The 14,489-nt window shown below is 58.6% G+C and overlaps 1 protein-coding gene across 4 annotated transcripts; it reads left to right on the top strand.

The window, feature by feature from the left end:
• Nucleotides 1-825: 825 nt before the first annotated feature.
• ARRB1 (arrestin beta 1) lies at nt 826-14,128 on the top strand. Of its 4 annotated transcripts, XR_007201554.1 has the most exons (18): nt 826-1,115; nt 6,223-6,253; nt 6,856-6,916; nt 7,369-7,413; nt 7,778-7,974; nt 8,565-8,624; nt 8,745-8,812; nt 9,260-9,395; nt 9,476-9,560; nt 9,658-9,730; nt 10,074-10,211; nt 10,407-10,490; nt 10,688-10,711; nt 11,577-11,647; nt 12,021-12,072; nt 12,296-12,306; nt 12,710-12,817; nt 12,919-14,128. XR_007201554.1 is itself a non-coding variant. In XM_048294394.1 (17 exons), the coding sequence occupies exons 1-17, from the start codon at nt 1,096-1,098 to the stop codon at nt 12,956-12,958; spliced, it is 1,293 nt and encodes a 430-aa protein (XP_048150351.1). In that variant the 5' UTR covers nt 826-1,095; the 3' UTR covers nt 12,959-14,128. The 4 variants fall into 4 exon arrangements, 3 of the variants coding, with proteins under 3 accessions (XP_048150351.1, XP_048150353.1, XP_048150352.1); XM_048294394.1 differs by lacking the exon at nt 12,296-12,306; XM_048294396.1 differs by having other exon boundaries at nt 12,710-14,128.
• The last annotated feature ends 361 nt before the right edge of the window (nt 14,129-14,489 follow it).

Genomic DNA, 14,489 nt, shown 5'->3' with positions numbered 1-14,489 from the left:
TTGGAGGAGCGGATGGACACCTCAAGGGCAGCGTGCGCGCAAGTGTGTGTGTATACCTGGGGTGTGTGCGCACACGTGTACGGGTGTGTATGCACATGGGGTGTGTGTGTGCACAGATGTGCACGTATGTGTGTGCATGTGTGTTTGTGTGCGCACATGGATGCGTGCACACACGTCTGTGCATGCATGTATGTGCACGTGTGCGTGTGCACATCTGTGTGTGTGCCTGTGTGAGTTCACGTGTGTGCGCACGTGTGTGCGCATGGCGGTTGTATGCAGGTGTGCGCGCATGTATGTGCAAGTTACGTCTCTGTGTTCACAGACACCTATCTCTGTATTCACACTGGTGTGTCTGTGTCCACACACGTGTCTCCATGTGTACACACATGTGTCTCCGCTCACACGCAAGTCTCTGTTCACACACACGTGTCTCTGTATGATCACACACGGGGCTCCCCCCGCCCCTGTATGTCCACATGCAGCCGCTGGGGGGCGCCCTGAGCCGCGCGCGTGCTCCCGCCTCTGTGTGTGGGCGCGTGCTCGTGTGTCCCCGCGCGCGCACTGCCCCACACTCTCCTTCCCCTCGCCGCCTTCCCACCTTCCCACCTCGCCGCCTCCCCCGCCGCCGCACCCCCTGTCCGCCCCGTGCCCCCTCCCCGTATTCTCTCCCCGTGTCTTCTCCCCGCCCGTGCGGCCCGCGCGCCCCGCCGCCCCCCGGGCCGCGCCGCTCAGAGGCGGGCGGAGGCGGCGGCGGCGGCGGCGGCGGCGGCGGCGGCAGCGTCCACACCGGAACCGGGCCCTGCCGAGCACCTCCGAGCGTGTCCGAACGACTCCGAGCGGCTCCGACCGGTTCCGAACCTGCCCGAGCGGTTCCGAGCGGCCCCGAACCGGCCGGCGTGGCGTCCGCCCGGGCCGAGCCGAGCGGTTCCGAGTGTTTCCGAGCGTGCTCAAGCGTTTCGAGCGGTTCCGAGCGGGCCCGAGCAGGGCCGCACCGGGCCCCGCGCCCGCCCCGCCACTGCTGCCTCCACCATCCAGCCAGTAATTTTCCAAGCCCAGCCGGCGCTTCCCGGCTGAGCCCGCAGGATCGGCGGGGCCATGGGAGACAAAGGCACCCGGTGAGTGAGGACCGGGACAGAGCGGAGCATCCCGGGGGGGCATCCCCGGGCATGGGGGGTGGGTGGGACAGGCGCTGCCCGTGCTCTCCGCTGGAGCTGCCGGGGGTCCCCCGGGGTCGCCCTGCTGCTGGGATACGGTGCCCCCCCGGGGGGTAGTGAGGATCCGGCGACTGGGAGTGGTAGGGGGGTGTTTGGCGGGTCCCACCGAAGGTCCGTGGAGTTATCGGGGGCGTCACTGCTCCCTCCCCATGAGATTTGGAACCTGGATGGATTTGGGGTGGGGGAGGCTGTTGTCACCCCGGTGACCCCAGGGGACCCAGGCCCTGATGTCACTCCCGGCATGCGGCACATCTGGGGGTGTCAGGGAGCACGTGCCAGCCCTGGAGCTCGGGCGTGCGACGCCTTCATCCCATGGGAATTCTGCCATGGGGATGCTGTCTTTTGGGGACCCCTGTGCCGAGGTGGCTGGGGACCCTCCCTGTGCTCCCCAGGGCTCCAGGTGCAGAACGTGGCAGGACCCGCTGGGCTGCACATCCTGCAAGGTGCTGTTGGGATTTGAGGGAGAGGCTAGTGACTCCTGCCAGCCCTTGCAGGGAGGCCTGGGGGGGGTCTCCTGTGACACCCACTCGCCGGCTGGCTCTGGCTGTGGCAGTGGAGTGGTCAAGGGGTTGACACTCCCATTCTTCACCCCACTCCCTTTCTGTCCTCTTGGCCATTAATAGTGGCCATTAATCAGGGATTACAGGGTGCTCCTGCTCACCTCACAACACCATCGCCCTCCCCTTGCTCATCTCCATGTCCCCTGGGTATCAGGGTGAGGGGCCCTCGGTGCAGCCGCTGTGCCCGCCATGGCCACAGCAGGAGAGAAGGATGAGGGGGTCTAGCCCTGCCTGGGCAGAACCTTCCAGAAACATTGCAGTGTTTTGGGGTGGCAGGATGGGAGTTGTGGGTTCATGTTGGACTCACCCAGCATTTTGGGAAGGGGCTGTTGCTGCTGCCAGCCTGCCCGGGTGTTGGTGCCCCAGCTGCGGCTGACAGCATCCGCTTCCCCCCGACTCAATATCCTGCATTCTTAAGAATTCATGTTGCACTCCTGGAGCAGGTGGACAGCCCCACAGATCAGGGGGCTGGGGCACCCACTGAGTTTCCCCCAGCTGCTGGGTGCAGTCCTTGGGATGCAGCTGATTTGGCCTCCAGAGGTTTTCGGGTGCTGGGGGGAGCTTGGTGAGCGGCATTCCCATCAGCAGGCATGCTGACAGGAGAGGCATGAGCTGATCTCCCTGCCTACGCAGCGTGTACGGAGGGAGCCAGGAGGGAGAAGAATTAGGCTGACAAATCCCTCTTCCTCTCCAGTTTGGATCTCCAAACCCAAATCTACTTGGTTTGATCAGGAGGTTCAGCTGTGGGAGCTGATTTACTATCTGATACCCCAAAAGCCCATTTCTGCTGATTCCTGCAGTGGCACCCCACTTTTCTTGGGAGTCACCAAGCCCTGCAGTGGGAAGAGCTGGAATAAACAGCTGAGTTGATGGCTACTGGCACCATCTATCACCTTTCCCTGCTCTTCGCACTCAGCACCCAGCTAGGGCACCTGCAACCCCCACACAGGATGCACAGCTACTGGAATTCCTGGCTGCTGGGATTCCTAGCCTGTGGCTTGAGGGTGGTTTCCTGGTGTCTGGGAAGTGCTGCAGTGGTCCTGGTACACCAGAGCCTACACCTTGGCATTAAGCTCCCCTTGCACCCTTCTTCTGACCCCATAGTCCCATCCAGCCCCTCTGTAGCATTCCACCATAGCATCTTGCTGCCAGGGGGGTGACCTTCACCTACCACCGGATCTGCTGCTCAGTCCCTCTACCATCCCATTCATCCTTCTGGATGAAGCCATAGGATCTGGGAGCAGGACAGGGATCTCCACTGGGAAGAGAAAGAGCCCTGGAAGGTGGCCCAGGAGGGAGACTCCTGCTTCCTGGATGTTGTTTGAAGAGCAAACTCTGGTAATAACAGCAGGATCCAGACACATCCCAGATCCCACAGCTGAGGTACTTCCTCGCCAGGAAAGTCTGTGGAGTTCTGACCTGGCTGGGGGATGCTGCTGCTGAGCCTGGCAGGGGTAGATGGATGGATGCAGCAGGAATGCAAGATGCAGCATTGGGCCTGTGGGATGCTCTTGCTTTGGGATCGGCTGGCATGGTGCTCCAGGCTCATCCCGGCACAGCTGGCAGGGAGCCTCTGGCCGCCACCACGGGGTTGTGTTGAAGTGTATGATGTGGTTGCTGGCGGTTCCATTATCCCCGGAGGTCCCTTCTAACGTGGCTCTAGCTAATTAGATCCGCCATCCAGCCTTGTTAGTGTGAGAGCTGGCAAAACCCCTGGATTCTCTGCCCTGGGTTCAAAGGCAATCAATGGCATTGCTGTCAGATCCTGTTCCAATGCCCAGGGGAATCAAATCCTCATAAATCTTCCCAACTAAGATCCAGTGGACCCCATTCAATTATTGGCCACCCAATAAAGCCATCATTAGCCCTGGCTGGGTGCCTAACAAGTTCATTAAGGGATGGGATCCCTGGCAGGGAGAGGGCAGGAGAAATGGGATCCGGCTGTGCAGCAGCATGACAGGGGCTCGGGGAGCACTGGGGCTGCCAGCCCACGGCATGAGGCCCCAAGCTCCTGATGGGCAGCAGCGGAGGCCACTTCCTGCCTTGTGTCTCCTGTGTTTCGACACCAGGAAGGGCTGGAGGGGGAGGGAAGGCTTCACACTTCCTCCTTTCCTCTCTCTAGATCCGGTGGCGGGTGAGGGTCACCCCACTGGCAGCAACAGGCTACCATGTCCCCATGTGCCCCTTCCCTTCCCCCACTGGTGCTTCCGGAGAGAGCTGGCCCCCAGCACGTACATCTGGGGAGATGTGAGCTCCTGCACCCATGGTGTGGGGCCAGGCAGGGCTGCTGCACCCACAGGATGAGGGGGCACCCTGTGCTCATGCATACACAGTGTGGAGCCAGCCTGGGCTCCTGCATGCACAGTGTGGGGCTGTGTGGGTCTCGAATTCTGTGGAGCTTCTGCACCCATAACGTGGGGCTTCTGCACCTGCAGTGTGGGGCTGGGCAGGTCTCAGGCCCTGTGGGGCTCCTGCCCCAGTGTGGGGCCAGCATGAGTGTGTGCCAGGCAGAGTGGTGAGAAATGGCTTCCCGCAGCGCCTGCCATCACCTGCCATCGATCTCGCTTGCACTGGGTTCATTAGCGGCTCTGTTAGTGTCCCCAGGGCTGGGCAGGAACATCACCGCCTTGGCTGCCTTGCCTGAGGCGTGCTGGGGCTTCCCAGCACGCCTCAGGTTGTGATCCAGCATGCTGGACCCTCTTTGGGGTCTCCCTTGGGAGCTGGTCTGTGGGATGCAGGGTGACAAGGGGGTGACAGGCTGGCAGGGGATGCTCCTCATCCTGCTTTTATGTAACACTTCAATAATTACCCATGAAAATCCTGCTGTTAGTTGCTCTGGGCTCTCAGGAGGATGCATCCATTGCCTCTCCATTCCTGACTCTGGAGACTGATCCTGCCATGGCTTTCAAACCCCAAAAATTGTGGCATGCTGATGCCCTTCCATGGCACGTTGAGGCCTTTATTTCCCCCAGTTATTTAATTGGAGCAGCATTCCCATTAATTCCATCTTTCCTTGCACCAGTGCGGGATCACACCCTCACCAGCAAACCCTCATGACAAACATCCACCTGCAGAAGTGCTTTCCCATTTTGACTGGGAAAAATCAATCCCACAACCCCCACAGGGAAAAGCCACCCAGGAAGGGTCAGCAGGATGTTCCTGATGTTCTCAGTGGCTTGGGACACCCAGAAGGATGTCCCAAATATTTTATGTGCCTGGCAGAGGGTTCCTGGGGCTTGTCTGGGGACAAGGGAATGAGGGGCTTCAGCCCCTTATCCAGATTATGTCCTGCTTCCTGAGCAGAGCTTGGCCAGGCTGTGCTGGTCCCCATGGCTCGCAAGAGAGTGGGATGTGGAGACTTTGGGGTGCAGGAACACACATAGGCAGAGATATGGAGATGCAGGGACACAGGGAGGTGGGGACACAGGATTTCAGGGATATGGGAGTGAGGGGTGTGCCCACACATCTCCTGATGCATCTTACCCCATTGCCAGGGTGGTGGTCACCCCCAAGCTGGCACTCACTGGCTGCTGCCTTCCCTGCCTGCCCCTTGGCTGGGTGTGGGCAGCTGCAGGCACCAAGGTGACTGAGGGCTACTCCTAGTGTGGCTGAGGGTCCATCACCCCGTAGCAGCCTGGGGCATTTTGGCAGAGCCAAGCAGCTGCCCTGGGAAATTGTTTTTTTTTTTTTCCAGCTGAAACCACTACTAATCTTCCCGGATGGTTTTAATGGAATTTAAAGGCAAGGAGGGATTATCTGAGGAGAACCCATTATGGGTGGCTTTGTGCCAGGGCAGGCTCCAAAAAATCTGGCAGCGCCAGGCACCCTACTTGCCTCTGCTTGCTCCCTGCCTGCAGCAGACATGCATTTCCCAGCAGTGGCATGTTGGACCCACACCCTTTCTCCCATTCCTCTGTGGAGTCTTCCAGAGGGATTTTGGGAGCTGAGAGTGGTGTCTGGGGGCTAGTCCCATGTTTTGGAATGGGAATGAAAAGCTCTGGGGACAGGAGCACCCCAGACTTTTCTTGCCTCTCCAGTGGCTTTGGGATGCATCAATGTGAGGTGATGTTAAGGTGGGTTCACCCCAGGGGATGCTCCCATCCTGTGTGCCTTGACCCCATGGTCCCACACTCTGGTCCCCAGGGCAAGCTGGGTGCTGGGGTGCTGCTGCCCTTCACAGTAGTCTCTGGGCACCATCCTCATGTGAAGGGGTGGGCTGGGGTCCCGATGCCTCCCTTATCCAAAGCTGGGTCCTGGCATTGGGTGCTGAGGGTTGGATGCACCTGGCACCCAACAGGACTGTGCCAGTGGGTGCTTCTTCCCCCAGGGATCCTTCCTGGGGGGAAGCTGGACAGCTCCATGGGCAGGGAGCCAGGAGCGGAGTGGGGGGTTCAGGAGTGGAGGGTGCCCCCTGCTCCAGCACTCACCCCCCCTTTGCTGTTTTGCAGGGTGTTTAAGAAAGCCAGTCCTAATGGGAAGGTAAGGGGGACATGGTGGTGGAAACCATGGGGTCACAAGCATGGCTGGGAGTGGGGGATGGGCATGTCCCTGAACCCCAGATCCACCCTGCGCACTGCTGCCTGCCTCAGCATCCTGCCACAGCAGCGGGAAGGGAAACTGAGGCACAGTGGGGCTGGGTGGGGCTTTCCCAAGGTCAGGGGTCAAGCAGACAGGTTTTGGAGTGCTGGGGTGCAGGTGACCCTGCCTGGGGGGGTTTTGGGTCTGGCAGCAGGAGCTGAGGCAGAAAACCTTCCGCCAGGCAGCTGCCTGCCCCGTGCCTCAGTTTCTCCATCAGGAGAGAGATGAGAGGGTGACACTGGGGGGCTCATCCCTGCTCCACAGTGGGGTACAAACCCCTGGGGCGACACCCAAGGGTCCCCAGATGTTAAGTGCCTCCAGGTCTGGGGACATCTGGAAAGGTTCCAGGCTTTGCCTGGAATGGGGTGGGGTTGACTTTTGGGTACCACAGGTACAGGGTGACACTGGGGATGATGAGGAATATGGACCTCACTGGGTGGTGACAACATGGGGGCCCTGGGGTTCTGCTCTGTGCACCCCTGACACACTGTTCCTCCCTGCAGCTCACTGTCTACCTTGGGAAGAGGGATTTCGTGGACCACATCGATGTAGTGGACCCCGTGGGTATGTGGTGGCAGGAGGGGGACCTCAGTTGCAGGGAGACGCATGCCAAGTGGGCTGGGCTGTCTGGGAAGAAAGATTTTGGGGAGCAGAAAACTGCCGATTTGGGATAATATTCATGTCTCGCTGTGGCTTTGCATATGCCCTGGGTGTGGTAGGTACAGACTGGCTGGCAGCTTGGAGGTGATGACTCTCAGTGTAAAGGGGGAACATGTTCCCCCCTCAGCTGTGCTGGTGTCACCCCAAACCCTGCCTGTACATTCCTCCCTAACCCTACCAGCACATCCTCTGACCCTGACAGTGTGTGTCCCCCTGCCGGTGGTGTCCCCCCATCCCAGTAGCATGTCCCCTGACCCTGCCATTGTGTCCCCTAACCTTGCCATTGCATTCCCTGATCCTGCCAGTGCGTCACCCTATTCCTGTGACGCATTTCTGTCCCGGCCGTTCCCTTGCAGATGGAGTAGTGCTGGTGGATCCTGAATACCTGAAGGAGAGAAAAGGTAATGTCTACCTTTGGGATCCCTGGGGCCACAGAAGTGGCACTGCCACAGGGCGATGCTGGCATCTCCATGTAGTCCTACCCAGGCATTGGCATCTCTGGGCCCTTTGGTGACATTTTCCAGCCCCCCTGTCCCCACGACAGGTTCCCTGTCCTGTGGAGAATGGGGGTGCTGTGATGGGCATCCCAAGGCACAGCTGGCTGCTGAATCCCCATATTCTCAACATGGCATGTCCTCAAGCCACCACTACTTCCCAGTGCTGGTGGGACTGGCATGAGCCAGAATGCCACCTTGCCTTCGTGTCCCCATGGTCCCTTCCATGACCCACAGCCTGCTACCAACTTCCCCTTGTTACCCTCTCCAGTCTTTGTGACATTGACCTGCGCCTTCCGCTATGGCCGTGAGGACTTGGATGTTCTGGGGCTGACCTTCCGCAAGGACCTGTTTGTGGCCAACTCCCAGGCCTTCCCCCCGGTCCCCGAGGACAAAAAGCCCCTGACGCGGCTGCAGGAGCGGCTTATCAAGAAGCTGGGCGAGCACGCCTACCCCTTCACCTTTGAGGTAGGGTGACAGCGGGTGCTCTGGCGTGCTTGAAGGGACAGTGAACCCTGCGATGGGGACATCAGGGTCCCATCTAGCCCTGTGGGGTTGTGGTTGGGGGTGAGATGCTGCTATCTGTGATCAAGACACAACTTTTGGTGGTGGATCTTCAAACTGGTGAGCAGAGAGCAGCCATCAGTAGGGAAGCTGCCAGTCCATGTCAGCACTGGGGGCTTCATGCTGGCACTGGGGATCCATGCCAGCACTGGACAGCTCTGGCAGGGAATGGCTGGGGGGTAGACCCCCTGCTTCATGCACCTGCTCCTTCAATTTCCCCGGCGCAGCTTTGGCAGTAGTGACCACCCACTCTGGAGCTCTATGACATTTTACAGGGCTCAATCCTATGGCCTCAAAAATGGCCCTGATTTCTCAAAATTCCCCTGATTAATTAAAGCCCTCTAAAATAATGTATTTTTGTAACACTTTGGGATTTGGGAAATGCAATAGTAAAATGAGGAAATCCTTCCTGGATTTACTTGTTTTCGTTGTGGACAGGAAAGGGAAGTGCTGGTAGCCTCTCAAAAAGCTCCTCACCCCCCTTTCCCCTCCAGATCCCCCCCAACTTGCCGTGCTCCGTCACACTGCAGCCAGGCCCAGAGGACACGGGGAAGGTAAGATCCCTCCATGTTCCCGTGCCACCAGGCTGTGATGAGTGGGCACTGCTAGGGTCACCTCTTTGGGGAGTGCAAAGAGGTTTCCCTGCCTCCTTCTCCTCCCTTCCTGGTTTTCAGGCCTGTGGGGTGGACTACGAGGTCAAAGCTTTCTGTGCTGAGAACCTGGAGGAGAAGATCCACAAGAGGTAAGCAGAGAGGATCCATCCAGCCTGGATGGAACTGGCATGCTCCTGGGGCTGGCAGCAGGAAAGGGGCACCCCAGTTTGCTACCCAGCTTGGATGAGAATGTTTTCCAGGATGAGATAGAGTTGTCTTCCAGGATGGGGCTGGAATGGGGGTGCTCTCCAGGATGGGGCTGGGATGGAAGTGTTCTTCAGGGTAGGGATGGGTCAGAGAACATCTTGGGGCTGGGATGGAGATAAACACCACTGTGCAAGGAGCCCAACACTTGCTGTGGGCAACCTGGCCCAGCCATCGGGCTTCCCACTTGTAGCCCTGGTGGGCATCCAGACGAGACCTTCCATGGCATCCTTCTGACCCAGCAGACCAGAAGAAGGATTTGACCCAGAATGGGCCAAGAAAGAGGGTAGCCTGTGGGCAGCCTGAGTTCTCCTCTCACTGTCTTCCCCCAGGAACTCAGTGCGCCTGGTGATCCGTAAGGTCCAGTACGCACCAGAGAGACCCGGCCCCCAGCCCATGGCAGAGACCACCCGGCAGTTCCTCATGTCAGATAAGCCACTGCACCTTGAGGCATCCCTGGACAAGGAGGTGGGCAAGGACTGGGGGGGGGCACACTGGTGGGGTGACCCTGGGGATCTCACCATCCCCCCTGCCCTGCTCCCCTGCAGATCTACTACCATGGGGAGCCCATCAGTGTCAACGTGCATGTCACCAACAACACCAACAAGACCGTGAAGAAGATCAAGATCTCAGGTGAGGAGCAGGGCCATGTCCCCCACTCCATTGGTGTCCCTGTCCCCATCCCTGTGGGGGCCCACCCTGATCCCTATCTCTCTGTGTCTCACCCCAGTGCGCCAGTATGCCGACATCTGCCTCTTCAACACTGCCCAGTACAAGTGCCCTGTGGCTGTGGAGGATGCTGAGTGAGTACTCCTTGGGGACATCATGAGGAGCCCTGGAGACCTCGGGGGGGGGTCTTGGAGGAACCTTGGAGGTCTCCTGCCCCAGTGCAGCCCCAGTGGGATATTGCACTTGGCAAGCAGGGAATGGTGGGAGGAACAGGGAGATGGAGACCTTTTTTCTGGTGGCATCTTGGGGATGCCACCCTCTGCGTCCCCTGGGAAGGAGATGTTCATCAGGTTGGGGCAGGGATGGGAATATGTGGAGAAGTTCACCAGGCTAAGATCGAGATGTCTGGGGTGACCTGTGGGGCTGTGGGAGCTGTGGGTAGCTGGGGCTCTGGCTGATGGTGGCTGTCATCTCTAGTGACATGGTGGCCCCGAGCTCGACATTCTGCAAAGTCTACACCCTGACCCCCTTCCTTGCCAACAACCGGGAGAAGCGGGGGCTGGCGCTGGATGGGAAGCTCAAGCACGAGGACACCAACCTGGCCTCCAGCACGCTGTGAGCCCCTCCACCCCCCAGGGCTCCTGTCCCCCCTGCAGCGGGGGGGCAGGACCTGGCCCTGGTGGGCATCCAGCCCCTGCTCCAGGGGTGATGCTTAGGGTGGAGGAGACCCCGGGGGGGGACCTTCAGGAGGACAGGGGGCTGGTCCCCATGGCCAGTCCCTCACTGATGCCCACCTGCCCCTTCCTCCAGGTTAAGAGATGGAGCCAACAAGGAGATCCTGGGCATCATTGTCTCCTACAAGGTGAAGGTGAAGCTGGTGGTGTCACGAGGAGGGTGAGTGTTGGGCACCCCCCACACCATGCTGCACCTTCTCTCTAACCATGGGACTGGTCTGTGCTGCAGGTGGGGCCCCATCACCCTTAAAGCTCCCCTGGGACTAAGCAGCACAGGCGGGACAAAATGTGTGTGGGGGCTGTGTGTCCTTGGGAGGGGACAGTGACTAATGTGTTGTATCCTTTGACTCATGCCAGCCTGCTGGGAGACCTCGCCTCCAGGTAACACTCCACTCCCCCCAGCATCCCCCAATCCTCACTGCAGCCCCGCATTGCACCCCTCAGCCCTTCAGGGTGCTACCACTCTGACCCCATGCCTGTCCTTGGGATTCCACTGTGTTGGGGATGCTGTCTCACCCAAAGCGAAAAGCCTGGCAGAGGTGGGGCTGGGCTAGTGAGGCTGGGAATGTTGGCAGGGTTTGAATCCTGCATCCTCCTCCTTGTACTGGAGTGAGAGGCCTGTGGGTGCTGCTGGGGAGAGTGAGCAGGGCACAGAGGTGGCTTCATAGGGCTGAGCATCTCTGGATGTGGTTACATGAGTCTCTGGGGCTTTCCAGGTCTTCATCCTCACATCACTCCCCTCCCACAGGGTCCTATGGGGACCACAGGACCACTCGTCCTCCCTTGGGGCACTTCTTTGTCTGAGTTCTGTCCTACCTGCCCCGGGGCAGCTCGGGGCTGTGCTCAGGCTGTCGTGTCCTGATGTCACCATGCCCACCGAGCACTGGGAAACTTGGTGCACCTCCTGCCATTCCCATGGCACTGCTGGCTGCAGCCTAAGGACAAGGGATTTGGATCCCTTCCATAGCTTCTAAAGACAAGATTTTTGCCGTGCTGCTCTCCCTCCTGATGCCCCTCTACTTTCCAGGGAGCCTGTGCTGATCCCCCACCCTGGGGTCCAAGCTCAGCCAAGAGCCATGAGAGCTGCTGAGCAGCTCCATGGAGGATAACACAGGGGTTTGCCCAGCTTTATGGTCTCTACAGCAGCTGTAATGAGGGGTGCTGCTCTACTCCTCCCCTGCAAATTTGCCTTGCTCTGCATGTAAAGTGCAGGCAGGCCCATGCTTTACCCTGGTGTCTCTTGCAGCGACGTTGCAGTGGAGCTGCCCTTCACGCTGATGCATCCCAAACCCAGGGAGGAACCAGTACACCGGGACAGTGAGTGTCCAGGCCTGGGTAACAGGGCCAGCATCCCTGGGGGTGGGTGGGGGCAAAAGGGGCCAGTGAGGCTGTGGGGAGGGAGATTCTTGGTTTCCGTTGACCCTGTTCACAGGGCCTCAGTGTTAAAACCATGGGGGTGCCCCCATCACCCCAATGCAGCCAAACTCTGGGGGGTTGCATCCACACACTGGAACAGTGGTGACAACCCCAGGGGAATCTCAGCCACCCCAATGGGATGGCAGTGATGACTGCAGGGGGGTCTCACCCACCCTGCTAGGAGGGCAGAGATGATCCTGGGGAAGGTGTCACCCACCTCGGTGGGATGGCAGTCACCACCCTGTGACTAACCCTGTGTCATCCCTTTGTTCAGTTCCAGAGAATGAAGTGCCCATAGATACAAATCTGATAGAACTCGATACAAAGTAAGAGACTAAAATACACTTCTCCCCCAATTCCCACATTCCATGTGGGAATGGGAAACATGGCGGTTGCATGGCAGCCCCCCAACCTGCTAACACCCGCTGTGCCATGGGATTGACACGTGTGATTAACCCCACACATGTCACCTGTAATGCATGACGCGTGCTGTTCCCCTCTCTCTTCTCTCCTCCTTTGCCCTTCCCTGCATGGCTTTCCAAAAAACAGGAGAAACTGCAGTAAGAGCCTGCTGGGATCGTGGGGGGGGGGGGGGGGGGGGGGGAGGTTGTCACCACAGTGTTCCCCAGGCTGGTGATATGTTTGGGAGGTTTTTTATCCACCCAGCTACTCCCTGCAGGTCTGCGGTTCCCCCGGAGTGGGGCAAATGCCAATGGCCCTGATAATGCTGCACCTGCTGGAGAGCTTGAGGGCTCTTTTTTGGGTGCATTGGGCAAGTATTAATAAGGCTGTGAAAACTGAGGCTGCTTGCTGAGGGGTGCAGGGTTTTGGGGCCCCCTGAGCTGCTGGAATGTCGTGGCGGTGCAGGTTGAGTTCACCAGGCAAGCTGGGACAGCTTTGCGGGGCAGGGGGTGTTTCACCTTGCACCCCACCTAAAACCCCTCTCCCTTGTGTCCCCACTAGTGATGATGACATTGTGTTTGAAGACTTCGCCCGCCAGCGACTCAAAGGCATGAAGGATGACAAGGAGGATGAGGAGGAGCGGACAAATTCCCCGCAGCTCAATGACAGATAAGCGAGCCCCACCCTGCTCGCTGCCCCGGCCCAGGGACACCCCTACATTAGGCTGCTTCTCTTTTCTATAATTAATTAATTTTGTTTTCTACCTGTACTGGGAGCCTACGGATCACCCGATGGCCACAGGACCTATAACCGTCCAGCTGTGCCGTGTTGTCTCTTCATCCAGCTGCCAGAGCTGCTGTTTCCCGTGCAGGGCACAGCCAGGGGGGCACTGGAGGCAGTGGGGCTCACTATAACCCCGTCCCTGTCCAGCCCCCTGCCACTTACCAGAGCCCTTTCCTATGAGCTGCCTCTTTTATGTGTTTTATATAAGCCCAGTCTCAACACCAGTTTGCTACAGGGAGGGGGGCTGCAGCAGAATAGGGGGGGTGTCTTTTTTAGGCAGCCTTCTCATGGGAAAAGGCACCTGTGCACCTCGGTGTCCCCTCCTTTCACCCACGGCCAGTCCCCCTCTGTCCGGCCCTGCTGCATGTGTTCCCTCCCTGGGATGCACGAGCCTGGCTTTGACTTTGGCCCCTGCCCCAGCTGCTCCAAAGCGGGTGGGCAGCACCCACCCTTCTCTTCCCCCAAGCACCCCCAAAGTGGCCACCCCAGGGGTCCTCCCAGCTGCATTCATTATCACACCAGTATAATCATCCTGGAGGAAACCAGCTCAGAGCTGAGAGCTGCTGGGGCCAGGTTAAGGTGGCAGAGGGGATTCTGTGGGTCTGTGCCATTGGCCACACACTGCTTGCTCTGGGAGAGGCCTCAAATGCCTCTTCGCAGCCATGGCAGGGTCATGATGGAATAGCCTTCTCCCCACCAGGATGTTGCCAGGGATACTTCTGTCCTGCCAAGCTGCAAAGCCCTCCTGGTTGATGTTTCTCTCTGCCTGCATGGGATCTAGCACCTGTTTGGGGGTGGGGGAGAAGCAGGGCATTTGCCACCCTAACCAGTGTTTGAACAGATGCTTGTACCTCCCAGGTTGGTGGTGCTTGGACTCCCTCCCCCCCTCCAAGGGTCTCTGGTCCCTCACCACCCACTGAGAGGCCATTCCCACTATTTATTGTGCTGTTGCAGTCAGCGTTGTCATCTGAGAGCATTTTGTGGGGATAGCTCCATCCCCCACACCCAGTTTGTGGGGTGCTAAGCTGAGCCCACCCCCCTCCCCCGTAATTTTTGGGTAAAGCTGATGGGCAGCGTGGTACTTCTTTTTGTAAAGTGGTTCCTTTGTACTGATCATTGATACCTGCTGCTTTGGTTTCTCCACCCTGTCTGTGATGTTTCTGTGTTCTGTCAAATAAATTATTCTAGTTTATTAAACTCAGAAAAAAAAAAAAAGAAAAAAAGAAAAAATAGTAAAATACAGTCCCAATGCCTGGACACTTCTGCTGGCTAAGGACAGGGGAGCTGGCACAGGCAGAAAGTCACAGAACCATGGAATGGTTTGAGGTGGAAGGGACCTTGAAGCTTATCCAGTTCCAACCTCCCTGCCATGGGCAGGGACACCTTCCACTAGACCAGGTAGCTCCAAGCCCCATCCAACCTGGCCTTGAACACTTCCAGGGATGGGACAGCCACAGCTTCTCAGCTGTGCCAGGGCCTCACCACCCTCACAGGGGAATTTTTTCCCTCCTGCACAAGGACCAGGGAGCAGCAGCACCTGTCCCGCTCATGCCACCCC

The sequence above is a fragment of the Corvus hawaiiensis genome, chromosome 2, assembly GCF_020740725.1.
Source record: "Corvus hawaiiensis isolate bCorHaw1 chromosome 2, bCorHaw1.pri.cur, whole genome shotgun sequence".
NCBI lineage: Eukaryota > Metazoa > Chordata > Aves > Passeriformes > Corvidae > Corvus > Corvus hawaiiensis.
This window is presented reverse-complemented; position numbering and strand designations above follow the sequence as displayed.

What these genes read in the sequence shown, in the direction of transcription:
- ARRB1 (XM_048294394.1), top strand. Translation starts at nt 1,096, where the DNA reads ATGGGAGACAAAGGCACCCG. An exon ending in GAGGAGAAGATCCACAAGAG is followed by an intron (nt 8,813 to 9,259) that starts GTAAGCAGAGAG and finishes GTCTTCCCCCAG; the next exon opens with GAACTCAGTGCGCCTGGTGA. An exon ending in GAAGAAGATCAAGATCTCAG is followed by an intron (nt 9,561 to 9,657) that starts GTGAGGAGCAGG and finishes GTCTCACCCCAG; the next exon opens with TGCGCCAGTATGCCGACATC.